Source organism: Myripristis murdjan, chromosome 20, assembly GCF_902150065.1.
Source record: "Myripristis murdjan chromosome 20, fMyrMur1.1, whole genome shotgun sequence".
In the NCBI taxonomy this organism is placed as follows: domain Eukaryota; kingdom Metazoa; phylum Chordata; class Actinopteri; order Holocentriformes; family Holocentridae; genus Myripristis; species Myripristis murdjan.
This window is the reverse complement of record NC_043999.1, coordinates 17,431,693-17,458,383: the sequence shown is the minus strand read 5'-3', so window position 1 is coordinate 17,458,383 and position 26,691 is coordinate 17,431,693. Positions and strand designations below refer to the sequence as shown.

General features: G+C 41.0%; 1 protein-coding gene across 4 annotated transcripts in view; it reads left to right on the top strand.

The window, feature by feature from the left end:
• The window catches only part of relch (RAB11 binding and LisH domain, coiled-coil and HEAT repeat containing), a 47,375-nt gene that overhangs the window by 7,053 nt on the left and 13,631 nt on the right, over window positions 1–26,691 (top strand). For 2 of the 4 annotated variants that reach the window (XM_030079152.1, XM_030079151.1), the window contains exons 2-23: window positions 1,553–1,642; window positions 4,794–4,865; window positions 5,011–5,066; window positions 5,230–5,343; window positions 5,863–6,057; window positions 7,038–7,132; window positions 7,944–8,070; window positions 8,300–8,457; window positions 10,879–10,954; window positions 11,115–11,210; window positions 16,966–17,078; window positions 17,545–17,635; window positions 18,773–18,844; window positions 19,251–19,391; window positions 19,637–19,801; window positions 20,854–21,001; window positions 21,967–22,123; window positions 22,324–22,447; window positions 23,435–23,483; window positions 24,414–24,493; window positions 25,079–25,185; window positions 25,494–25,593. In XM_030079152.1, coding sequence (XP_029935012.1) covers window positions 1,553–1,642; window positions 4,794–4,865; window positions 5,011–5,066; window positions 5,230–5,343; window positions 5,863–6,057; window positions 7,038–7,132; window positions 7,944–8,070; window positions 8,300–8,457; window positions 10,879–10,954; window positions 11,115–11,210; window positions 16,966–17,078; window positions 17,545–17,635; window positions 18,773–18,844; window positions 19,251–19,391; window positions 19,637–19,801; window positions 20,854–21,001; window positions 21,967–22,123; window positions 22,324–22,447; window positions 23,435–23,483; window positions 24,414–24,493; window positions 25,079–25,185; window positions 25,494–25,593 — 2,426 coding nt within the window. Of the gene's footprint in view, window positions 1–1,552; window positions 1,643–4,793; window positions 4,866–5,010; window positions 5,067–5,229; window positions 5,344–5,862; window positions 6,058–7,037; window positions 7,133–7,943; window positions 8,071–8,299; window positions 8,458–10,878; window positions 10,955–11,114; window positions 11,211–12,226; window positions 12,248–12,552; window positions 12,577–16,965; window positions 17,079–17,544; window positions 17,636–18,772; window positions 18,845–19,250; window positions 19,392–19,636; window positions 19,802–20,853; window positions 21,002–21,966; window positions 22,124–22,323; window positions 22,448–23,434; window positions 23,484–24,413; window positions 24,494–25,078; window positions 25,186–25,493; window positions 25,594–26,691 lie in introns of those variants that run through there. The other 2 variants (XM_030079150.1, XM_030079153.1) reach the window with 2 other exon arrangements.

Below are 26,691 nucleotides of genomic sequence, written 5' to 3'. Positions count from 1 at the left end.
TATACCCTCATACCAAATGGATTGTTGCCATCTCTGTGCATGTGATCAAGGAGTAAGACCGGTTGAAAGCAATCTCCATGGGAAAATGGCTTAACATGAGCTTGATAAGATGCCACGATCTCACATGAACACACACACACACACACACGCAGCCAGCCACTGAACAAAACCACTCACTATACAGTCACAGGACTGAGAGTGTGTTTTTCTTTGGGAGGCTCTACAATCTGACAATCTAACATGTGACATGCATGCACACAAATTGAAAAACAGTAAAGTCGCTAGAGTCTTCGTCTTCGTCTTCTTCTTCTTCTTCTTCTTCTTCTTCTTCTTCTTCTTCTTCTCGTCCTCCTCCTCCTCCTTCTTCTGCTTCTTCTTCTTTCTTTCTCTCTGTTTTATTTAGTTTAGTCTACTCTTTGTTGAGTCTAGTTTTTAGTTGAGCCAAATCAGTCAAAAGTTGAAGGAAGGTCTAAACAGATCGAGCATACCAAGCATAGCAATCTACTTTTTTGTTGCTTTTTACCCCTCAAATCATTTGCTAGTGATACATTTTGTGGAAAAACAGGATTTATCCAGAAAAAATAAAAATTCAGTGTCAAGCAAGAAACACACAAAAATATTGGCCTTGCAATTTAGGTTTGCAAGGCCAACAAGGGCTGGCGTGATGTTTTCCCTAAAGCCAATGCAAAATGCAGTACTCTCTCCGGTCAAAAGAAGAGTGGAGGTTGCTAATGAGCATCTGCTTATTTGGATCCTAATAAGCCAAATAAATAAATAAAATAAAATAAATATGGGTCCATGGTAATTGGGGTGCAGGTTTCATAATTTCACTGGGAAGTACCCCCCAAAATATTGACATAGTCAGGTGTCCATTTATGCACCAGCAGTGATTTGATCATTTTTCTGTGTTTCAGTAGTCGCACAGCATCTCCTCTTTGGCTTCATAGGGCAAAACAAGTCATAGGTAACAAATCTTAAGGCTAACAAGGTTATGTGCTACAGCTGGCTTGATCTTCGGCCCGGTCTTGATATCAGAGAACAAATAGGCCAATCTCTCACTTGCTTTGTAGGGAGAGAAATGGAGGAAAACTAACACCACTGGCTAAGCTGTCAGGGTCGCCTGGCTCAGTGAAATAGGAGCACACGAATGCTAATGTCTCAGCTCTGTCTGTGGTGTGAGTGCGCCATAAAAAATGCTTTTCGCTTTCCTGGCCTCTGATAGAAGGTTGTGTGTTGGAGGTTTGGAAGTGCCGTAGGTGTCTCTTGAACTGCTTCCATAAATAAGGCTTTGCGGATGATGTTATGTTATGTGATTATATATTTATTTTTTTCATGTGTCACAGGAAGTAGTCACTTTTAAAGGCTGCAGCGTATCCTTTCCCGAGAAAATTCTAGTCATGTGAAAAGGTCTCTTCTGTGACCTCTCTCCTCTCCACGGAATCGATCAAGGGTCACATTAGATGCGTGCCAGTCGAGTTTCCAAGCATCTGTTGCATCCCAGCTCACTGCCGCCTGTCTCTCTGTTTTTCCGCCTGTCTGTGTCTCTGTTCAGATCGAGCTGGCAGCATCAGCACCCTGGACTCTCTGGACTTTGCCCGTTACTCAGATGACGGCAACCGGGAGTCAGACGAGCGAGTGGCAGGTAAGACAAACCGTTCTTGCCCGGGCCTGAAGTGTCACACCCAGCAAACCTCGAGGAAATAAAAGATGGACAGAACTGGAAAGGGAAAACGAGAAGGGGAAAGGGGCATATAGGAGAAGAGCATAAAAATCAAAAGAATTTCTAACAGTGATGTCACAGTTATTGTCTCCATACTTTCTTTTCTTTTGTCTCAGTGGCGCTGCTGTGTAATAACAGTGACTAGATAAATGAATACAGAAATAAAAAAAAAGTGGAATAATAAATGAAGAGAACAAAACAGCAAAAAAAATCAACATTTTTTTTTAAAAAAAATTTCCTCTCAGATTCATTGTCTACAGCACAGATTGTATGCTTTGTGTGTGTTAGGGGTTAGATGCACTCTGATGCCTACATATGTTATTAAACGTACACTGATGAGGACCTCCCTCCTTTCATGAAGCCGACTATATGACAAATTAACTGACACTAAATTCCCTCCTAAATCTTACTCTCCATTTTTTTTTCTGTAACTCAGTAGAGGTGTTCTTTCCACCTCCTGCTGTCGGCTGTCACATGGTTGAGTCAGTCTGTGGTATTTTAGGTGCAGGACCTGTCTCAGCACTGTTTGAATTCACACCCCCCGTCCCCCTGTGGCTCCGTCGTGACACACCACCACATAGTGTTAGCCAAATACATTAACAGCGTAAAGATGGCTGCTGGTGGGGCTGCCTGACGCTGACGCCGCCCCATCAAGGAGAACATAACACTGGTCTTGATAGTAATTACCAGCAGCACTTTTCCAGATGTTGGCACGAATCATTTCATAGTTAAATAAGGGAAAGCAAACACACTAACATATGACTGTATGGTATGCATGGGAGCAGTACATATGAAACAGAGACCATTCATATCCCGTCGACTTAATCCGCCTCTTGTTTACATCTTTCTGTTGTTTTATGACAGCCGACATGGCAACATTACCTTTTCGCCCTGTTATAGTACAATAGCTAAAATATCCAACATTAACTTAATTCTCTCCTCTATCCTTTTGGTAGGTAAGTGTTAGTCACTGAGGCCTTAAAGCCCCAATCCATAACTGCAGTGTGCAATTGCATGATTGTGCACTTACTGTTTAAACCCCGTTGTACTTTGAGCTTTGCTTATGCTTTGATATTGTCAAGATATTATTTTCACTCTGGAATGACAATTGACAGTGCTAGTAATACAAGGACAGACAGTATGCGACAGCTAAATATGAACATTGCAGGGTTTAATGTTTTTACTTTTCATTTTTGTGGGCTGTAAAAGCGTCGATTACATGTGTATTTTTGTGTTAATAAAAGCTGAGAAAAGCTGAAGTAATATACAAGCCTCAATAATCAAGGTGCATATACCCAAAGTTCATATGATAAAATAGCTGGCTTATGGATGGGGGCTTTAATGGATGGTGATGAATCACAAATGATTGCATAGAAAGGGCACAGTAAAAACCATGCAGCAGAGAGATGGTGGCTCCATTTTCCTAACCAGAAATGATGCATATTTTTTATTTGATTTTTTGAAATACTGTTTTTTATACGCGGCCTCCTCTTCCCAATTCGGCACCTTCTCTCCCCCCCATCCTTTCTCACATCTCTTCTTCCTCCCCCCTCCTTCTCCCCCATGTTCCTCTTGCAAAGATGTCTGCCCCCAGCTGTCTGACTCTGGGTTTTCTGGCTTTCTCCTGACGTTGATCAAACCCCAGTGACCAATACTGGACAAGTCACCCCATCCAGACTAGCTTCTTTCTTTTTCTTTTTTTTTTTTTTTTTCCCTCCCCCCCCGTTATTCTGTTCTTGGTTTTCCATTTTGTTGCACTTGCATCCTGTGCACTCTTGATCTGCTTGAAAGGTCAGGATGAAAGGGTAAAACAGGGCGGAATATGTCAGAAAAAAGTCCCCTCTAACATACCGCTGACATTTTAGTTTGCACAAACAGAGTTTTCTCAGATCTTGCACTAGGAAATATGAATTTACCCTTGAGCGAACTTCAGAATGTAGCCCACGGTTATCGTTAGAGACTTCAGTGACAAGAAATAATAACCTGCATGTCACATTTCCCATGCTAGAAGGTCACATGTAACAAAATGTAAGTATTAAAAATATGCAACCTCACACGGCAATGACTGAAAGAGTGTGTTTAGACATCATCTCAGGTCAGATGGCAGATCCTCAGTGCACGGCTATGCAACATATTTTTTCTGCTCCATCGCTTCTTACCTTTTGCGTGTGTTTTTTCTTTCTTTCTTTCTTTCTTATTATTTTTAAACGTGTCTGAGCAATTACACATGCGAAAGATCCTATGTGTTCTTTTTTTGTTTATATAGTGTTACTTTACGTATAGCCGAAAAATCAGTTTTCAATTTATTGACTTGGAAGTTTGCCACAATAATGATCTAAATTGTCTTGTTTGTCCCAATCGCCTTTCTCCTGACTACATGTGACGTCAGAAACAGGTTGATTGTAATGTTAGGAGGTGCCTGTTTTATGAGAACAAAGGGTTAAGTGTCAAACAGAGTAGCTTAACTGACATTTTGAATCTGGTATCTGAGATTGCTCAAGAGATTGCTTCAGACCTGTTCATAGTCTTAAGGCCCAAACTATTAAGCATAAGCCAAACATAAGTCTAGCAGAGGCTGTTATTTGAGCGGCATGAATCCAAATGATTTTTTTTTTCTTTTTTGTAATAGGCTTTTGCCTGAAAAAAATCCTTTGTCAGACAGCTTCTAGATTATCAAGGCTGCATTTCAATAGTTTGAATAGATTTGCTCTCCTCATCTTCTTTAACTTTGCATGCACTGATGTGGTGACTGATGAGGTAACTTTTGACTGCCATTTTTGAATCAGTCATATCAGTGCTGTTAATGAGAGAAAAATGAGGGCAGGAAATCCCGCCCCCATTTTTCCACTCATCACACAGACTGTCATCCAGCTGGCTATCCCATGAACCTCTGCTGCATGTGTTCTTTAGGCTCATGATTTGCATGCCTCCTTTTTTTGTTGTTTTGTCTTATGACTCTTATAATCTTTTGTGTGATTGTTTTGTTTTTCATGGCCATCTTTGTTTTTGTTTGTTTGTTTCCTGTGTTTGGTTGGATGCACTTCCTGTGTGTGTGTTGTCACTTCCTGTCCAGTGCTGGAGTTTGAGCTACGGAAAGCAAAGGAGACCATTCAGGCTCTGCGCGCCAACTTGACTCAGGCAGCAGGTGTGGCGTACTTTTAACTTCTTCTCCACCTCAACCCTTTTTGGTTACAGCCTTGTTTCTCTTTCTTTTTTAAAGAGAAGTCCTCTACATTTAAGATGGACGGCATCCGTTCAAACTCATCTGAATATTTTCTCCGTTTTCCTAGAGAGCGAAGTGCCCTCACAAGAGAGGAAGAACTTCAAGTCAAGTCCTGAGATTCAGGTGGGGGATTCTCAAGGGATGAAAATGCAGACATGTCTGAGTTTCTTTCCACTGATCAAATGAATCAGAAATAAATGTTTCATTTTTTTTTTTTAGCCCTGTGAGAGTATCTGCAGAAGGCCTTTTGTAAATTATTACAATCTCTCTCCCCTCTGTACTTCAGGAGCCTATCCGCCCACTGGAGAAAAGAGCCTTAAACTTCCTTGTGAATGAATATTTATTAAAGAATGAATACAAACTTTCTTCCATCACCTTCTCTGATGAAAATGATGACCAGGTAAAGATTTTTCAAGCCACAGTTACCACTATTACAAGTAAACAAACCAAAGAACCCAGACACTTCATATTTAAATGGATATTAAACGTCTTCCTGCTTTTTGAAATTCATGTCTTTCTATGCCTAAGGTAAAATGTGCCACCAGATATATCATTGCAGTAAACAAAATAAAGAGACAATTCAAAGATGCTACATTGAAAATGTAGAGACAAAAAAGGCAGTAAACTGAATGCCCTGGGAAGTGGAACACGACTCTGTCTTAGGCACAGTGCTATTACAAAGATGTCTTTTGAGATCTGAAAAAATAATAATGGAAGGTGGCTGCTCTGGTGTTATGCAGGACAGTTGCTGGACAGGGTCCCAAATTTGTAAGCATAAGGTCACTGGCCTTGAAGCGGTGGTCTGGTGATTTGATAATATAAAATTTCACTAGCTCAGATCAGCTCTCTTATTCTCCTCTCAGTCAGTGCAGAGTGCAGCCCTACTCTTGCCTCAAACCTTTTTTGTGTTTGTTGCCAGGACTTTGAGTTGTGGGACGATGTGGGCCTTAACATCCCCAAGCCACCCGACTTGTTACAGCTATACAGGAACTGTGGCAGTGCCCTCCCTTTGCCTCGGGACATGGTCGATGTGGCAGTGGGTGTTGATTTCGGTGAACTCCCCGGGAACTACATCACCCAGGATCCCCCAAAGAAGCCTGACCTCTCACAGCAGGTGTGTGTGCTTGCCTCATTTTCTATTCTATCCCCTTTAGACAACTCGTAGCATCAATTCCTGGTTCATTCCACAGGTCTTCAGCATTGGCTTTCCGTTGCTATGTTTTTGCCTAGTCAGTGATATTTTGCCTTTGGCAGAGTCAGATGTTATGACGTTAGAAACATTTTTACCACCTCCAAAACTCTTTTCCTTCACCTTGCTTTGACTTCTCATGGTTTAGAGGTGGAGGTCCTCAGCAGTACTGCAAAAAGCAAAAAAAGACCAGTACAGTTTCTTTACAGTCCCAGGTTGCTACATAGAGCAAAGTCTTCAGCATTTCTTTTTGTGTATGATCTCAGTTCTCTGTCGAGTTAGTCGGCAGCCTTCATGTCTTGGGCGTATCCTTGAGTACCCTTGGGCTATTCGCTCACTAGTTAGCAGCTGAAATGTTGGCAAACATAGCTTATCACAAAGTACCTACATTTTCTGTCTTAATGTGATTTGTGGACTCTGAAAAACCACAAGAAGAATGTTAATCATTGTTAAAGACACCATTTCCACAATTCTTTTACTTCTTTTTATTAATAGGGTGAACATTTTTTTTTTTTTTTATTAAAGTGTTATGAAGTATGGTAGCATTGAAGGAGAGAGGAGTATGTATAAGAGGTAAAAATTGATTTTTTTTGTCATGAGAAAATTGTTTCCAAAACATTGCATCAGCTGAGAAGTTTGAATTGAATGTAATCTGAAATCTGAAATTCCCACAAGGTAGTACTGCCGTAAGAAGTTACCCGTCTTCTTTCTCTAAGTTTACATTCTTCCAATGAAAAATCTGTGGAACCGGATTAGAAATGGATACTTTTTTGAAGAAGAAGAAGAAGAAGGCTGATATCACAGGCTTACCAAGACTTTTCCCACTGGATGACCCGCTTTTGTGCTGAGATTGTAAAGTGTCAATGTAAACAAGTCTTGTTTTCTTCTTCTTGTTCCTACTGTAGCAACAGACAGAGGTAGTCCAGGAGTTGGAGTACCAGATCAGCCTCCTCAACAGCGAGAAACAGAGCCTGGCTGAGCAGATCAAGAAACTGCAGAGGTGTGTGTGTGTTTGTGTGTATGTTTTATATGGAGGTGCATGAACAATGCAGGCTGCTGTATGCATCTCCTGGTGTGCTGCTGCCTTCTTCTGTGTTGTGTTGTTGTCTTCCATTAATTATGGAGGCCACCTTTGTTCAAAGGGTTCGGGTTAGTGGGGTTTCCTCTATTCAGTCAGCAGTATTACCACTTACTATTGCTGCTGGGAAAAACAAGAAGCATTTTCAAATAAAAAAAAAAAAACACACGTTTTAAGTGCTGAAGTCCAAATTATGACCATAACTGTGACCGAAATAGTCACTGAAGGGGAACCGAAATGAAACTGACCCCCAAGCACAGCTGCTGCATGGAATTAGAGAGGAAACACTGTGCTGGCACAGAGATGGAACTTGAGGGGTTTTGAGCTTTAGCCCAGCACTGATAATTTTGCCAACTGGACTCTCCAGTTGCCACCATTCAAAATCTGACAGTTTTGCTCCAGCCCAGTCTAAAATAGTTATAGCTACAGGATAGCACTGCCTGTAGAAAATCCCATGCAAGCACTGGTGCATAAATCCTGTTTTAATCTTCTGACCTGATCTGATCTGACCCGATTTTCTTGGCACTTTGAAGCACAGAGGGCATCCAGAAGAGACAGCCAATGTTTGTCATCTGCAGCTAGGCGTCTGCTTCTTCTCTTTTGCATCTTGCTTAGTATCGACCAGCATAGCTTTATCAATGCATTTACAGGTGTATTGTTGTATATTGACTTGCTACTCATTAGAAAGAAGTAGCAGTTTCTGACAGCCTCTCTTCCTCCTCCTCTTGTTCAGTGAGATTCAGACCCTGAAGAGGAGTGTGTCTTCCCCACCTCCAGCCACTCTGGACCTGGGCTCCCAGGCTACATCAAACCTCTCCACCACAGCCAACACCACTTGCTCTACTGACCCCCTCTCTGTAGTATGTAGTCAGTTACTGTATGCTTTGGACATATTACAGCCTCCTTATTAGGTGTTTAGTATCCCAAACCTCCAGACTGTATTTGCTTTCACACATATTTGTTATATTATCATGTTCCTGTAAAAACCTTTAAGTGGCCTTAATAACCTTTCAGTCGTTTTGGTATACATTCTTGGTGGCCCAGGACCTGTGGCCCATTGAATCTAACTAAATGTACCCTTACCCTCAGCCCCCAACAGACAATGGCCAGTATTTGGACATCCGGGGGGTTTCAGAGCCTGAGAGTGACCCTGATCCCCCCTCCACCCAGAACACACCACACCCTCACCCACAGTCTCACAACAAGCTAAAGAGCAGACCTCCTGTCCAGTTTGACCAACCCAACAGGTGAGTGAGAAGCCAGACACGTGCACACAGTGTGAAACTTGCAAAAAACAGAGGGGGCAATGGTGAAACTGTCTGCTTCATTGACAAATTCATGTACACAGTAGGAAATGGCAGTACTTGTGATGATTATGTAGACCTTGGCCGTGGTGACGGCACTGTTTTGGTAAGGAATATGAATATGAATTTGACTATGAGGTGCTTTGACTCATGACATATGTTACATTTTGTGTTTGTTCCGCAAGTAGAGGCATGCCAGTCATCCCTGTGCAGTTACCTAATTTAGCCACAAGATGGTGCCAGTTGTCTACATAGCCACAATATATATTAGAACAGTAACTTTACCTGACCCTGGAACCAACATGCATGAGTGAACAGCTATGTTTTGGCACTTGCTCAGTTTCAACAGAACACATGGCTCTTAAGGGACACACCAGTTCTAGTGGGGATTGAACTTTTTGACCTTTGATCAATTCCACTAACCATTGGGCCCCCCTGGAGTTATCATCACAAGGGAAGAAGAAACATTTCACATATAAACTTTTACCCACCACACTGCTTAGAAAAAATAAAATAAAATAAAATAAAGATTTTCATTGTGAATATTATGAGTAGTGGTGTCAAGAGATTAAAAAAATTGAGAGATTAATTAATTATGATCTGTAATTAATTGATCTAATTAATCTCTTTTTTAATCTCACCTAAAATTGCTGAGAAAAGCCCTGAACTTGAGGTATTTCCCTTTAAATTGATTACATTATTGTAGCAGATCAGTCCGATGCGGGTCGGGGGACGACCCCTCTTTTTCAAGACCCTTTTTTGGAAGAAGAAAAAAAAAAAAAAAAAAAAAAAAATATATATATATATATATATATATATATATATATGGACAAAATCTTGTTTGAATAAAAAAGCCACCGGTCGGCATCAGGCGAGCCGGCCGCGGCACCGGGTCTGGTCTGCCGGATCTGACAGGTGAGCGGCGCACACATAGCCTAGCCTACTGCCATATCAATTTTTGTTCATACGCGGCTGCAATGACTGAGCAATGCGGCCATTCGCCGGTAATCGCGGCATCAGGCGAGCCTACCTACTGGTTTACATATGCACAATACATGTGTATTTGCTTAGACCCCCAATATTAGACGAGGGCGTTTTTTCAGGGCATTTTCAATGGAAAAAATATCGTCTTATATTCGGATGAATACGGTAATGTATTAACTTCGATCACGCAACCTTTTCTTCCACCTCCTCTCCTCTCCTCTCCTCCACAGTCAGACACACACACGAGTCGCGACACCCCCTCCTCAACATGCGGTGCCTGTTTACAACGGACTCGGACTGTTGGGGCGGGTGTTAATCAAAACAAACCAATCATGTCTTGACCTCTTCACAGGTTGCTGGCCTCTGATTGGCCTGGCCTGTCTCTCTGACTTAAAAAAAAAAAAAAAAAGGATCAGACTGGTGAGGCCAGCCGGACCGGACCGACAGCTGATTGGCCTGGCCGGCGACCTGTTTAAAAAAAAAAAAAAAAAAAAAAAAAAAAGACGGTCAGGCCACCGGGCCAGTGACAGGCTGGCACAAACACAATGACAGCCAATCAATGTCCACTTCAGGGTGTGACTGACCATTGTTTTCCACCCCCAACAATTTAAGCACAGGAAGCCCAACGCCTACAAACCGATTTTATAAAAAGTAAAATTAGAGATTAGAAATTAGATTAACTCGATTAAAAAACATAACGCGCTAAATATGACTGTAATTAATTAATCTCAATTAACGCGATAATTTGACACCACTAATTATGAGAATAATCTGCTATAATGCTACATCTCCAAAAATCATATGTTAATGTCACACACGTTAATCAGCACCTGCAGTTTAATAGTTGCCGGTCCCTCTGTAACTTCATAGCCATCTGTCTATACAGGGTCCAAAGTTAACTTTTTGTCTCATATGGCAGGTTAACTGAGAAAATTTACCATACATTTTTTGTACCATATTGTTTTTACATATGCCAGGATGCCAGGGCTCCTGCGTCATTCAGACAACACCTCTTGCAAGAATGCCAACCTCTTTGAAATTTACGCTGTAATTCGAAATTAGTTATTGGCTGGTGGCCCAGTTTATTTACCCGAGGAACCAGACTTTACCCACATTTGGACCCTGTGTCTATCTATTTTAGTTTTTTTTTTTCCCTGCTGGGATGCATAGGCCTTTAAAACAGTATTCAGACCATGTGACACCAGAGGTGACCATTGAAATACACAGCAGTGACATGTGAGAGTGGCAGCTCTATGGCGGGGCGGCCCACCCCAATCCCCAATCATCCAGCGGTCAGGGAAATCTCCAGCTTGGTTATGGAGTGCAGATCGAGTGGTGCAGACTGTAGTAACCGATCCCTTGTTGTTTGTGGTGTCCCAGAAAGTTATCCCCAGCCTTCCAGCAGGCCCTGTTGTCCTTCTGCAGAATGTCCTCAGACAGCCGCCTGGGAGCTGAGGTCACTACCCGCACTCACACACACACACACTCACACGCTCACTTTTATATAGACATACACATAGTTATGGAAATGTACACATGCATATACATAAAATCTGCATAAGAACATGCTTATCTCATCAAAGATGTATTCTTCTGAATTTCCCTCTCTTTCCCAGGTGTCTCGTATAGCAGACAGTGAAGAGAGTGTGATGTTAATGTTGGGCCGCTGCCTGCCTCACATCGTCCCCAATGTCCTCCTAGCTAAACGAGAGGTAAAGCCTCGTCTCCTCCTCCTCTTCTTCCTCTTGTCCCTGTACCCCTTCATCATTGTCATCATCATCACAGGCTTGCTTTCATTCTGTTCTATAGATACACACAGAGCAACAAGGCTAAGCAGAGGGGGGAAAAAAACAGGAAAAACTGTGAGGCTCGCTCATCCTCAGCCTGTAAATTCCCTTCCAAACCTTGTGTTTATATTCAGACACTTAGCCAAGATAAACCAACTCTTTTAGCACTCTTGTAGCACTTTCAAACACAGAAGATGGGATGATTAAATTAAAAATCAGTTATTGGAACCAAAATTCTTATGGTTTTATCACAGTATTGTTAAAATGTACTGAAAATGTTAAATAACTTTGAATACAAATTGAAATTGTGTCACCATGTTTTGCACTGAAAATCAGAAATGATCAGCATTATGAACTGTTTGCATTGAAATACTAACACAACCAATTCCAATTCCACCATCTTCCACTGTGAGAAAAGCTTTAACTGTGTTTGCACTGAAAAAGGACACACTCTTCCTGATTTGTGCCATAAAACATTGATTTTTACAGATATGATTGATTTGTGCCATAAAGCAGAAATCACTGAAAAATTAAATCACAATCAGTATCACTGAGCTGCAGGTACAGAGCCCGCCGGATCAATTTTTAGAGTCACAGTTTTATACCAATGTTGTTAAACTGATTAGAGATCGTTAAGTCTGGGTTTATTAAGGTTAATGTCAGTGTAAGAATTTGGGCGTGCTGTAAATGATATGCTGGCCTCAGGGCTATTTTCATCACCGTCTAAAACTGCAGTAGTTCTCCACACCTACAGCTCCACATATCACCCAAAACCCATTGTCACGCTATGAAAAATGCAGTGTTGAGACCAGTAGAGGCTTCCAGTCTTGGCAGTAGTCTTGTTTGTTTATGGTAATTTAACTAATGTCTCAAAATGATTGTGTTTATGCTACACACACTGTACCGTCTTTATCCTTGTTGCCTTTTACAGATTTGACTGTCTGCTGCCAACAAACTGTACAGTGAGAGAAATTAACAACCTTTCAGTGCTAACAGGCATAAATATAGACTGGTAGCAGTGCTAACCTCATAGATGTAATGTGCAAATTACCTGGCTGCCCTGTCTGTATCTATTGTTTTGGGTATTTCACATCTCTTGACAGAGCCAATTTTTTTTTTTCACCAGTGTCATTTCTCCTCCTTCTCTCCTGCTGTTTTTTCCCCCCACTCCACTTTTTCTATCCTTTTGCTCTCACTGGTTTCTTTTTGTCCTTCTCTTTTCTTCTCACTCATTCTCTCGCTCTTGTGCATGCCTCTCTGCTACTAGAGAATGGTTGCGCATCTGTGCCAGGTGAGTCTCTCACGCTGTCATCTGCATGGTTCTCTCACCTGATCCATAACCAAAAATACAGAAGGCTGGCCCTGGTGTCTTTTGGCAACAACTGCTGTCAATTAGGCTTTCACGTGCCAGAAGCGTTCTTTTGTAGGGGTGTAAACTTTTGGCTTGACAGAGATTCAGTTTGATTCACTATTCACTAGTTTGTGATTTGATTTAAGAACAATTTTTTCTTGTTTGGAATGATTGGGTTTGATTCAAGTTTGATACTCATAGTGTTCTGTGAGATCACGACAACAGTAGGTTGTTTTTAACAAATCGGATTCAAAGCATTTCATATTGTTTCAAGCCTAAAATAAAGTTGCTCATTCCATTGGTTTCTTTTAGCAGATTGATGCAGGTGAGTTGGCCAAATTAGTGATTGGTGCATCAATGCGATGATTGAATCATTACACCCCTACTCATTTTTAATAGCATTAAAGACTTATTTGCCAGAAGTTTTCAAAATGTAACACATATGGCCAAAATCAAGTTTATTACCTAATATTTATGTTTCTTTAGACTACTATTATCTTATTTTGTTATTATGAAAGAAACAATATGGATTTTTGCAGTGAAAGCCTACAGATGGCAGTTGTATTCATCAGAGTGGGTCATGTTTTGCTATTAGAGCTGTCCTCCATCCTTATCAGACTGGTTTCTGATTCCCCACCTAGTTTGCTGTTCTTAATGGCTGCTGCTTTAACCACTTGCAGCCCATAAATGGCTGAGTCTGGAGTGATTTTAATTATAAACGTATGACTTCTCTAAATTTGTTCACTAACTAACAGCCTTCTGCTGTGCTGTTATGACTAAATGTAATCCAGAAAGAAGGTTGGTGAGTCCTTGAAATGGCGTGTGCAGTGATTCCCAGTAACCTTACTAAATGTAAACCAGCTCTCTTCCTTGGACTGTTGGTGTGGGCGCATGCATGTGTGCAGAGTTAACACATAATCTCTGTGGACAGATCAGAAGATGTTAGGAAAATAAATTAGGGGTTAACACGCAATCACTCCCAGAAGCTGTAAAGCAGAAACACCTGCACAGGTGTTTGCACATAAGTAGTTTCATGGAAGTGTGTTCATGTATATACAAATGCCATTGGCTTGAAATTTGAAAAAAAAAAAACTCTGTTGAAAGATGAGATAAGAGGTCAAGAAAAAAAACGTGGTGGTTCAAAGAGGTAAGTCAGGTTGGATTGGCCCTCTGTCTGGCTGCTTTGCATATCACCATGGTTATGTTTTTTTAATGATCCACTGACAGTTATGGAGAACTTGGGCTCTTTCCAAAATCAAGGAAAAACAAACTGATGAGTAAGGAGAAGAAAAAAAAAATCAAAGGCAACAGAACACTGAGACACCAAGGGCCCACTTGAGCAGTGTGAACTTTGTACCATGTCCGTTAGATTCATCAGCCATGTATGTAACACACACACACACACACACACACACACACACACGCACACACACAGAGAAGTGCTCACACTATCCTTCTGCAGCTAGAATTTGGCCAGCTACCCCAAGCCTGGAGACACACCTTAAGTTGTTAGAATGTGATACCCGCACGAGAACAAAAGGTGTTTGAGTTGAAACGGTGGAGTGACCCATTAAAGCACTAAAACTCTGGCTACCACCTGGCACTATTATCAGACATCATAAATCATTAGACAATACATTTTTTCAGCATACTGCACTGTAGCTCAGCGTGAAGTGCATTCACCTTATTGCTCTGTAATGTTTGAATTTTGTTCTTTAAGTGAGAATAGTTTGATTGTGACTTATACAACAAGTGGGTAACAGTTTTGCCGACCAAGAAGTAGCACTGGCTTTTCTGGATAAGAATGTTTGCTTCTGCAATATTCCTAAGATAAGTGAAGGGAGGAGAATACCTTACACATACCAGTCACCATGTTTCATTGTGGTTTTTGCCATTGCATTTACACTGTGCGTGTATAAACATGTCTTCATTATTTTAACATGTCAAAAAGGGGGATACTTTCAAGACTGTTTTCTTTGTTGCATTCAATGTAAACAGCATGCACACAGGTGGCTTCCATAGAAGTCTTATCACTTTGAAGAGAGTAACTACATGCAGTCAAGATTCACTTCCCTTTTTCCACTGGCTAAGTTAATTATCTTTAATGTACAAGACAAAGAGCTTGGACACTTTTATCAAGATTGTTGCAAGACAAGAGATAAGGGATTTACATGCAAACCACATAAAAGCCCCTCTCCCAGATGTTGGCTTATTGCCCACAAAGGTCTAAATGTGAAAGAGACCTTGCAGCAAGGAGATGCAGATCACACAAAGAGGGGAAAATAGGCTTTATGCTGACAAGGCACCACCGAACCCCAAGCCAGGGATGCGCTGTGATGCATTTGTTTCTCTCCGTTAAAGTGGACAAGATCAGTAATGTAGTTCTACACTGTGCTGTATGTGCCTTGTATCCCAATTCTGGTTTCTCTGACAACACTGGTTGAATGCTTGCTCTTGCCTCTATAAAGGAAATTGGAAGTTAAAGAATAATGCACCTTACGGACAGGAGAAAAAGAGGGTGAGCAGAAAGGCATTTGGAGGAGATAAGACAGTGTAGAAAATCTGAAGTCAGAGACAAATGATATTCAAAAGACTGTTCATTGAAAATCTGAAGGCATAGTTTGCTCTGTCACTGCATTTTAATGACATTTACACATGCAAACTTAAAAGAGATAGTGATCGCTAACCTCTTGGAACCTCCAGTGTTCCCCTTGGCTACTCTATTGTAATGTCAATATGAGCGCTCGTTCACTAAGAGCATTTGATTCTGTGAGAGTCAGGGCAGGCAAGAAAATGTTGGAACATTCAATTTTAAGCCTAAATATATTGGTTGTTAAGTTGGACATTTTCTAGTAAGGGATATTCAGATTAACCAAAAAATTAACATTTGGACATAGATGTTGGCGCACAAGTGTGGACATTTAAATTCCACCATTCATCATGTAACAGTCTTGGACAAGCGATGCACTTTGATCAGCATAAATTATGCAGTGGCCCTTGATCTTTGCACATGGTCAGCTAGCGGGCCCCCCGGCCTCTGGGTGCTGGTCTGGCGTCATGCTGTCCATCTACCTGCCCACAATGTTTACCCAGCGCCGGTCAGATGTTTAATCTGGGGAGGACCTTCTAAAGGAGTCTTCACATCAGGAGCGGAAGAATTCACCCCGGAATAGAACAGGGTCACCGTGGGTTCAAGCTTTAGATGTGTGCTATTTGTTTATTCATTTATTTGCTTTATCAGGCCACTACTGTTGAGTCTTAGAAAAATCTTCCTCCTGTGAGGATGTGTGGTTCTTTCAGAGGTCCAGTGAGGACGATTATTGAACGTGACAGTTGCATTTAGACGAATCTGGTTAATTTGCAGGTTTTTGCTGTTATTTTACGCTTGAGCGATTTCACTCACATTGAACCAATCTTGCAGCCACTTAAAATGACCCCTCAATACCAGAGTGTGATATTTTTACTTTTGAATTGATGGCCAACATGGCATCAACTTCAGACAGAGGGTTGATCCAGCGTTAAGCGAGTGAGTCATCGCAGCCTATCTTTACCCGAGTCTCTCTCCGTAAGTCCATCTGTCCATCCAGTGTTGGGGTTTTACTCCTCCTGCCAACACTCGACAGGAAAATATGATATCTTCCTGGAAAAAAATACAGGGTTTGTTTGAAAAAACATATTTTTAACTTGGTGTGTGCTCTCTAATTTGGGTGTGTGTGGCGGGAATGCAGTGCTCGCCACAATTTGGCCATGGAGGCCCTGTATCAAGGGCAGCTGAGCTCGTTCCCCTCGGGCTGTAAGGTTCTGTGAACTCAGGCTGAACTCGTGGGAAAGAGCTTTGTCGTAGTAGGGGGACTAGAGCGCCAGGCATGTTCGTGTCTGTCCGTGTGCACCTATGTACTGTTGTGTGTTTGTGTGTGAGGGAGCATGTGTCTTAATGTCTGTGTGTGTGTGCGCGCTGTACGTTTCTGCAGTATCTTTGTTGTATGTGTGTGACTTTGAAGTCAAACCAGTCAAGGTCAACACCAGCGAGATATTGATGGTACATTTTGCACGTTTTCTGTTGTGGTTTTTTTGGTGATCCCTTTGTTGAATACTCCACATTGCTGCTTTTCTCACATTTTTCAGTGTCGCTTCCCCTCTTCTCCTTTTCCCTCTACTCCATAGACAGTCAGGCCTGCTAGACCTGTTGACTCCTACTGACCCTTTCCCTGTTGTGTGTAATATCTGGACCCTCCCTCTTCTAATACATATTAATCCAAACTGATGCCCCTTCTTCTGTTTTTGTGTGTGTCTCTCTCTCTTCCTCTCTCTCTCTCTCTCTCTCTCTAGGAATTGATTCCTCTCATCCTGTGTACAGCATGCCTTCACCCAGAGCCTAAGGAGAGAGACCAGCTCCTCCACATCCTCTTCAACCTAATTAAGAGACCAGATGACGAACAGAGGTGTGTGTGTGTGTGTGTTTGTCTGTGTTACCCAAACCACTAAATAGCGTAGTATTAGCATTGAGTTATATTCAGTGCTTGACACATTCTCCACCACTAATGAAAGAATCTATTATGTAACTACTATAAGTCCAACATTATTCATTAGTAAATAACAGTTAATTCAACAATTAGCTCCGTTACATTCAATTTGAGCCCACTCCATTTGACCCCAAGGTAAGGAGAGGTAGAGGAAGACAGGAAACATTGCGAAAGATGTGCATTATAGCGATAGGCGTGAAATCTGTTTAAAATCCTTCCCCACCAGGTAAAGTTTTGAAGGTTGCTGTTGTGTGTGCAAGGGTCTGAGAGGCATGTTTAACCTTGGTCTCATCTGCTTAAATTATCTTCTTTCCGGCTGGTATTGTATTTTTATAAGTGTGTGTGTGTGTGTCTGTCTGTGTGCGTCGTATTTGCACTCCCACAGGCAAATGATCTTGACGGGGTGTGTGGCTTTTGCGAGGCACGTGGGTCCCACCCGCGTTGAGGCTGAGCTACTTCCTCAGTGTTGGGAACAGGTACGGTCCATAGGCTGGCACGACTGATAGCAATTATGATGTTGAAAAGGAGCAAAATAATTATCAGTAGTGTTTGTTTGTTTGTTTTGTTTGAAAGTGAGGAGGGGAGACTACCCAAACTATTTTTTTTTTCCAAAACTTTTCTCTGGGATTTCATTTATTCTTTCATTCATACAACTCTACCTGTGCCACTTAAGTACCAAAAACAAATCATTTTCTTGTGTAAAAAAATTAGGGCTCGACAATTATTTGAAATATTATCTAAATCGTAATTTAGCCAAGCGCAATATCCAAATTGCATTTTTTGTTTAAAGGCAAATGTGTGACAAAACACCACTGTAAATGAAGTATCCCTGCCTACACAGCATATTGTCCAGGCATAAGAAAATAGATTTTCATGCAGACCATATCATCATCATTTTAGTTTTGTTTTTGTTTTTCCTTTTTTTTCACCGTGAAAATTAAAACCATGATGCAAAGTTATCATCCCACTAAAATCTTGAATCACATCACAATTGCAAAATCTGTGAACATAATTGCTTTTTTTGTTAACATATCATTCAGCCCTAGTAATGACCTCTGGCTGTTTTATTTTATTGTGTCTCCTACTCAATTGATTTAGTAATGAAAGTGATTTACATTCTTGCAACTTGGACTCAAATCTGAGGCAAACATATGCTACTTTATAGTACAGTAGAAGAGCATCTGTTTTTGGAACATATTGCACCATTGAGTGCCACTTCCACTAATTGCAGATGAATTCCCTTTCCTCAATGTGTTCTGGTTCTGGAAATCGCTGTTATCGCTTCCGCTGTGTCCCAGACTTAAACTTGATAGCGATTTGTTTTCGGTGCCACCTGGGTCACTTTATGTAGCGGATTCATGATAAACAAAATCTGCTCCCATGGCAACAGCAGCTGCCTGCGGTCAGGAGGCTGAGAATCTCTGCCTAGGAAGACAAATTGTGGTTTCCACAGGGTCAACTTGTTGATGATTCTCGAGTTGTTATTATCTTTCCGTTGTGGCTGCCCTCCCATCTTTGCCCTCTCCTCCTTTCTTTGTTTGCGCTCTCTTTCACTGCCTCCTCCCACCATTGTTTCTTTGCCTCATTCTCTCACTCTCTCGCTTCATTTTCAGATTAACCACAAGTATCCTGAGAGGAGGTTGTTGGTTGCAGAGTCCTGTGGAGCCTTAGCACCATACCTGCCTGTAAGCACATCGCATACAAATAAAACATGTAAAATCATTAAACTGCAAAAATCGAAAAGGATGTGGCCTTATTTGTAGAATTTGATATTATTACAGAAAATGAGAGCGGTGATAACATTAGAGAGAATGAATCTCACACAGTTTTATTTTATAGTTTCTGTGTGTGTGTGTGTGTGTGTGTGTGTGTGTGTGTGTGTGTGTGTGTTTATGTGCTATGGACCATGTGCATGTTTGGTCATCTTCCTGGGTATGCACATCACCCTGCAGCAATACAAGAGTTAGAGATCACACATATGTACTTAAAGATGAGCTGGAAGAATATACAAAAAAAAAAATAAAACAAACAAACAAAAAAAATTATGTATACATTAAATATGTCTCTCATCCTTTCCTTCTCCCTCTGCAGAAAGAGATTCGTAGCTCCCTGGTGTTGTCCATGTTGCAGCAGATGCTAGCTGAGGACAAGGCCGACATGGTCAGAGAGGCTGTGGTCAAGAGCCTGGGCATTATCATGGGTTACATAGACGACCCAGACAAGTACTCACAGGTGTGTGTGTGTGTGTTTGCAGGGGGTAGTGTTAGAGTTTGCAGTGTGTGTCTTCAACTCACTGTAGGATATTGTGCATGTACTCTCTGTACTTGGTAGTCACACGGATATATTTTATCATCATATCATCATATTGGTGGAATGCAATAAGCATGTAAAAAGTACAAGTATATACTGTAGGCATAAGAGCTAACCCTACTGTTTCCATATCTGTGTGTGTGTGTGTGTGTGTGTGTTCCCTCTAGGGCTTTGAGCTGATGCTGCTGTCACTGGGGGATCCCTCAGAGCGGGTGGTCAGTGCCATCCATCAGGTCTTCATCCCTGCCTTTGCTGCCTGGACCACAGAGCTGGGCACCCTGCACACTGCACTCATCCCCTCCCTGCTGGCACGTATAGAGAAGCTGCTTACGGTAAGTGCGTGTGGGTGTGGAGCGCCTTCCTCATCCTCTACCTGCTTGTGCAAATTGAGAAACCAATCAAAGTAAAGGAGGAAGGTTAGGTATCCTGGATTGGTCCAGTCAGGGCCCTCACCTGGTCCTGTACTGGCCTAAAGAGCACTGCACATATGAGATACTCTTCTGCAAAGAGGAGGAAAAATCCAAATGTGCTATGTTACTGCAGTAGAGTCATCCAAACAGATGTACTGCTGTTATCACATCAAAAACTGCTTGTCTAGGATTCCAGAAGCAAGCGCTCTCTTATGTAGTCAGCATGTTTAGTTTGCAATTTTTGATACACTGTCAAAAGTAAGGTCATCTCTATAGTGAAATCTGACCGTAATACAAATAGTAAAATAGGAAAATGACACTGCAAAGCAAAATGTAAACACGAACACTGCAAAATGATGGGTTTAGAAATATAAACAATCATCAAGGTCAACTCTTGAACATCTTAAGGTGGGATATAGAAATGAATTTATTCAAGGAAATTTCACTCTTTGATATTCTAACTCTATTATATGTCATCAGTCTGTGATGTTCAGTGTATTCCATGTGTTATTTTGCGATTAAATGTTTTAGTTTACTTTTTGGGATACTTTCGTCTATGTCTACTAATGTTTGCAATTTCTTAAATAATGAAGACTAAAAACACATGAGAAATGAGACAGAAAAGAGATGGAAATCATTTTTAAAATACAATATAGAGGACGTGCAGAAATATGTTTTTATTCTCAATAACAGGTCTGCAGAAGAGTATTAATATGTATAGCAAGAGAGAGAATAGTGAAAACATATATAGGGAAAACTATACGTATTTTAAAATATAATTTTACTTTGGTTCTGCTAATAACACTTTGATTCTGCTGATTACACTGTCCAAAGGAAAAACATTTAGATTCATTGGGCTTTTGTTGCAGGCATTATCCGAACGCCAAGCTCACACCAAATTGCTTACCTTGATTAGGTTCTCGTTGACTCTGACCCGCCTGTTCCTCCTTCTATCCCTCCCTCCCTCTCTGCAGCAGGGGGAACATGGTCTGGACGAACACAAGCTGCACATGTTCCTGTCGGCGCTGCAGTCTCTCATCCCACCTCTGTTTGCTGTGGTGCTGCAGAACGCGCCCTTCACCAGCAGAGCCAAACTCCATGGAGAGATACCTGCTATAGAGGGTAGGGCGAGCACAGACACACATGCACACTTGAACGATACATAGTTTATCAGCCAAGCCAAGTTGTCATGGGATGACATACACATACACAGGTGAAGAGGGTGGTATGTTCACTTTAATTCAGAGGACGGGAAGCTGAGGGCATATAGGGGGGGTAGAGTTAGGATAGCACTTCAAATTGCTGGATTGTGTTTCCCCCTATTGTTTTTCCTAATTTGGAATTTGACTTTCAACCATAACCGCACTATTACTCAACATCGAATCACAAGAGTCTCCTGGATAGATAAACAGTACTGCAGGGTTATGTTATGACCATCGGTTTCAAATGTCTCAGCTTAGTCTCTGAGAAATCACATTCTTCTGTCCATTTGGTTTGTCAAATTGCACTAAATAATACAGTACCCGTTCATCAACCGTTACTATGGTGAGAACCTTAACTAAATCCACAAATTATGTGCAAAATATATTCAGTATAATATTATATTGTATTCCAGATTGGTGGTTGCAGTCAGGAACATAGTCCTTGAAGTGATCCAAAAATGTGTATAAAGTCAGCTCAAAGCTCAAATTAAACAATGCTGGCAACAGAAATTTAAGTTTGGTGTTTGGCTGCTTCTTAAGGCGATGCACTGTGGGACTCCAAGTTGACTTATCTCCTAACAGTCTCTTATGCACACAGACATGTACCTTTGATCATTTCTTTCAATGAACCTGAATTATTTCAGTGCAGCTGATGTTTGGTTTTGTACTGATGATTCAGCTGGGAGAATTCCAGATGCTTCCAAGTGCTTGAAATGCTTAAGCAGGCTGCTCTGTAACAACACATTTAAGAAAATGAACTTGAACCCTGGCTGCCAAGTATAATCCCATCCACTTTGCAAGTCTACTGGGTTTATGGTGATATTTCATTTAGCAGGCCTACATCTCTTAAGTTCCTGTCTTTGTTTTATGTCTCTGACCCTCCAGTGACCCGGTTCCCCAGGCCAGCATCTCCCCTCCAGGATGTGGCGACGATCATAGGCAGCAGGGAGATGCTGAGCGCCCTGCTGCTGCTCTACGACCACCAGCTAGAACATGAGGGAACCACCGGCTGGGACAGCCTGCTATGGGTGGTCAACCAACTGTGAGAAATGCAATAAAACACACACACACAGAGACATCAGAACAAACATGAAACAACATGAATATGCATGAATGCACACTGCAGACACATCCAGATGGGAGTATTTCAGGATACTATACACACACTTGCAAATATCCAACAAATACATGAGAGACTTTAAGATAGATTCCCTCGGTTCCTTCTGTCTGCTCTGTCTCCAGCCTTCCCCAGCTGATAGAGATAGTGGGTCGCATCAATGTGACCTCATCAACCTGCGTCCATGAGTTCTCTCGCTTCTTCTGGAGGTTCTGTCGTACCTTCGGCAAGATCTTCACCAACACTAAGGTAAAATCTTGTAACGGCTATGATCACGCACATTAGTAAAAAAATAACCTGAGGAATACTTTGTGGTGTTTATTTAATCATTATTAACTGAAATGCAGCTTTTTTTGATTATATGTTGTTTTATTGATTGCAGAATCTGTGCTGTGCTGTGCTGTACTGTTCTCCTTTGCATGATTATCTTATTTCAATCAGGAGAGACTAATTTGAGTGAAGAAATCTGGAAAGGCTGTGATAAATGTAATAGAGCATTCATTGGTAATGAGAGATATTGGAGAATTGCTCCTAAGGATAGTTGTGCCATTCAGTAAGGGGGAGAGGATGATCCCTTTGAGAGAGGCTCTAAGGATTCTCCCTCTAAAAGCCCTCTAGGGACAACATGAACAAAAAATGACTGATACATAAAAAAAGAGAGGAAAATAGAAGAGCAGGAAAGCAAATTGCGATTGCGTCTCTGGACGACGATCATGGACAGACACAAAAAGCGATAGGTTGCCTCAGAAGACAAGCTTTTTTTTTAAGTGCAGTGGTTAAGTCAAGTATTTTATTCAAAAAGTGTTGTTTTAACAATATGTGCTAACACAGCAGTCTGGTTTTAATGGGGTTTTTTATGTCAACATACCTTCACTCAGTCCTGTCACACGTACTCTCCACCTCCTCAACCTGAGCAATTAGAAAGTGTTAGTGCACTTTTATTGTTATAATTACTAAATTCCTGCTGACTTTATTTTAACCAGCTGCACTCATAAAGACTAGAGAGAAGGGAATTACTGACAGTGTACTGAGGCAAAGTTTGAATCCATCATAGGTTCATTGTGTTTCCAAGGGCGGCGGTCTTAACCACTTCACCATTCTCTGACCTCTCATAGCCAATAAAAAGCTTGTCTGGGCTATTGAGTGCTCTAAATGATATCATTTAAATGGTAATAGAGTTTTAAAAGGTAGTGGTGGTATTTTGTTTATCCTTCCTTTTGGCTCGCACTCTTTCAGGTTAAACCACAGTTTCAAGAGATCCTCCGGCTCTCCGAGGAGAATGTTGGTAAGTGGAGCAAAGACACACACGCACACACACGCACACTGTTGGTGTAAACAGGCTATTTGGAGTCAGATATGGGTGTGCCCCTCTTTTTGTCTCATTCCGGACATGTTTCTGTAGTTATAAGAGGCGCTTGGTCTCAACTGGCTGCCAAGTGATTTAGCTTTGGTATTGTGGCTGTTTATGAAATGTGTTTTGGCGTACATCGAGGCCCAGTCTCCGTCCAGATCATCATGACTTTACATTGTCATCATCCTAACTTAGATCCTTGTTTATTCTACCGCTCATTTATCATATTCTATATTATATCACATAGTTTTCAGTTGATTTTTTCTGAAACCACAAGTGTCATCCTTTACAGACCAGCTATATTACAGAATACACAGCACAGGAAGGTCGACTGCAGTACAAGGCATTATGTCTTGATTTGTTTAAATAGTTTTGTAGGTTACACGCTGGTAGACACGCTGTATTTTTGCATTTTTGGGCCTATTTTGTTGTGCTGTGGTGTATGTTTCTTATTTGCCTGCATAACTGGGCAAATGTGCGCAGTGAGATACTTACAGAATGGCTACAATGGAACTAGTTACCATAGACCATTTTTCCACTACCTTTGACTGGATGCAAAAATGCTCCACAGGGTTTGTTGAACAGCATTCTGGGAAATGTAGGAAATTACTAGCTAAAGCAGAGGTACACAAGGCAGGTTGAGGGGAGAGTGGGTACACCAAAAATGAAAATTAAAATACTTCCTCACACAATAAATGCATCAGACATCACAGATTGATAATATCTGACAGTGTAACTGAGCTGCAGTTGAGGTCTGATGCAGCAACATGTAAAACAAGCTGAGAAATCTGAATGGCTGCATGTGCACATAGCATTTATTGTCTTTTGGTCTATCTATCCGTCTGTTTTTCCTCTTTATATCAGATGCTACAGCAGGGAATGGTATTCTCACTAAGGCCACAGTCCCCATCTACGCTACTGGAGTGCTGACATGTTATAATCAGGTAAGTTAATGTTAGACAGCAGCCAGATAGTAGTTGACTGTGTTTTGAATATTTAAAAGTAGCACTTTATTTGTCATATGCGTGTTGTATTGTGTCATCTTGTAAGGATTTTTACACTGTACCTGGAACAATTTAAAAAAAAAAAAAAAAAAAAAAAAACATACCAAGAGATGTCACTTAAACCATCATTCAAATTATTTATAATATACACAGTCATGTGAAGCCATATTCAAGCACATTCCCTGAAGCTCTGTTGTGTGTTATGTTGAGAGCATGTAAACCACATTAATGGTCTCTCTCTATATTTTTAAGGGGAAATCCATGCTAAAATGGAACGCCATGTTATTGTTTTGATGTGGGTACACAAAATAACACGTCACTCACAGAAATAATTTGTCAACAAGCGATGTTTACAGCAGTACATTGCTGCAGACAAAGTACAGAAACAAGTTGTGTGCTTTTGGAAATAGCATCCTTTTCTAAGGTTTTTGCGCTTATGCTTTTGCACTATGCTTATGCCTGAATTACATCGTAAGAATGTGTTGGTGTGACTTATAAAACATGAGCACTATCACTTGTGAATAGGAGGAGGATCGCAAGCTGCTGGTGGGTTTCCTAGAAGACGTTATGACGACCCTTTCTCTGTCCCATGCACCTCTCGACAGCCTGAAGGCCTCCTTTGTAGAGCTGGGGTGAGACACACACACACACACACACACACTAACAGATCTCCACACTTATGACATCAGGAAACAAATCAAATATGAAATTAGCAGTTACATTCTACAGCACATTTTTTTTTCTGTACGTTTTAATTGGTTTTAACAATATCCAAGTGAAGTAGTCTGACCATTACATCCATTGCATCAAAATTTAAAATTGGATTCACATTGCATTTACATGGCTTTTTCCTAAGAGCTATCCTAAATATGATCTTATACTTACATTAGCTTATATTTATTTATTTATTGCATATATTTATGTGTTGTTGTTTTTCCAGGGCCAACCCGGTGTATCATGAGTTGCTGCTGACTGTTCTGTGGTACGGGGTGGTCCACACCTCGGCACTGGTCCGGTGTACTGCTGCACGGATGTTTGAGGTATGACACACACACACATGCACACACGTACACACACAGATACATATTCAAATGCTCACCATTGAGAGGTCTTTTGCTGTAATTGTAATATTGGCATAGAATGCTACCTAAAATGTTGTTTTCAGTGTTAATAAAATAATTCACAGATATATTTGATTCATTTATTTATTTGTTTAATTAATTTCACATTTTTCTTGAGACACGTCCTCACAAGAATAAAGCACTATACCATAAGATGTACTGTATATTAGCAGAATGTATTAGGGCTGCACGATTATGGCTGAAATGGTATTTTTAATTATTTTGATGTATATTGTAATCATAACTATTTGTACTTATATATTTATCACTATTTTTGGCATCTTATATCAACGTATTGAATATCTCCAGCTACAGTAAACATTTTAAATTAAATGGCATGTAATATTAATAACGGAAATTAAAGTTGTATGTACAATTATAGTCAATTGTGCAGCCCTAGCATGTACTTAAATACTATTTTATGTTTGCCTATCTATATGCACTAGCTCTGCTTGCTATTGCTGCTCTTTAACATACATTAAATATTCAGCTGGTGTCCTGTAAGTGTGATGAAAAATCCCCGTAACCCAGCCCGCATCAGCGTCCTGGCTCCAATCCTATCACTAGACCTTCCTTTGCATCAAACCTTTCAGTCTGCACTGATCACTGTTGTGAATATAAATTGATTACTTAAGGAGCTGCTGTGTGTAACAAAAAGGTTCAGGTCAGTGTCCTCAAAGTCTGATTCAGTATCACAGCCTCTTCTTTTTCACTCTTCTCAAGACACAAGCATATTGATTTTTATCAGCATTTTTTTTTAGATTCCTAACAGTTTTTAATGAGAGATGGCAGATTCCCTGTGTTATTTTCTTGCTTTTTCGTACCCCAAAAGTCTTGGCTTAAGTGATGGGAATCCGCCATGCTAAATCACATCTCCCTGTCCTCGGAGATCGGTGCACACTGAACGGATAGCTTTTGGAATAAGGATCTAGTGATAGGAGTGGAACCAGGCCAGTGTTGACCTACTGTATACTGGGGTGAGGAGGAGTGGTAGGCTATATTCATGTTTCCCTCTGT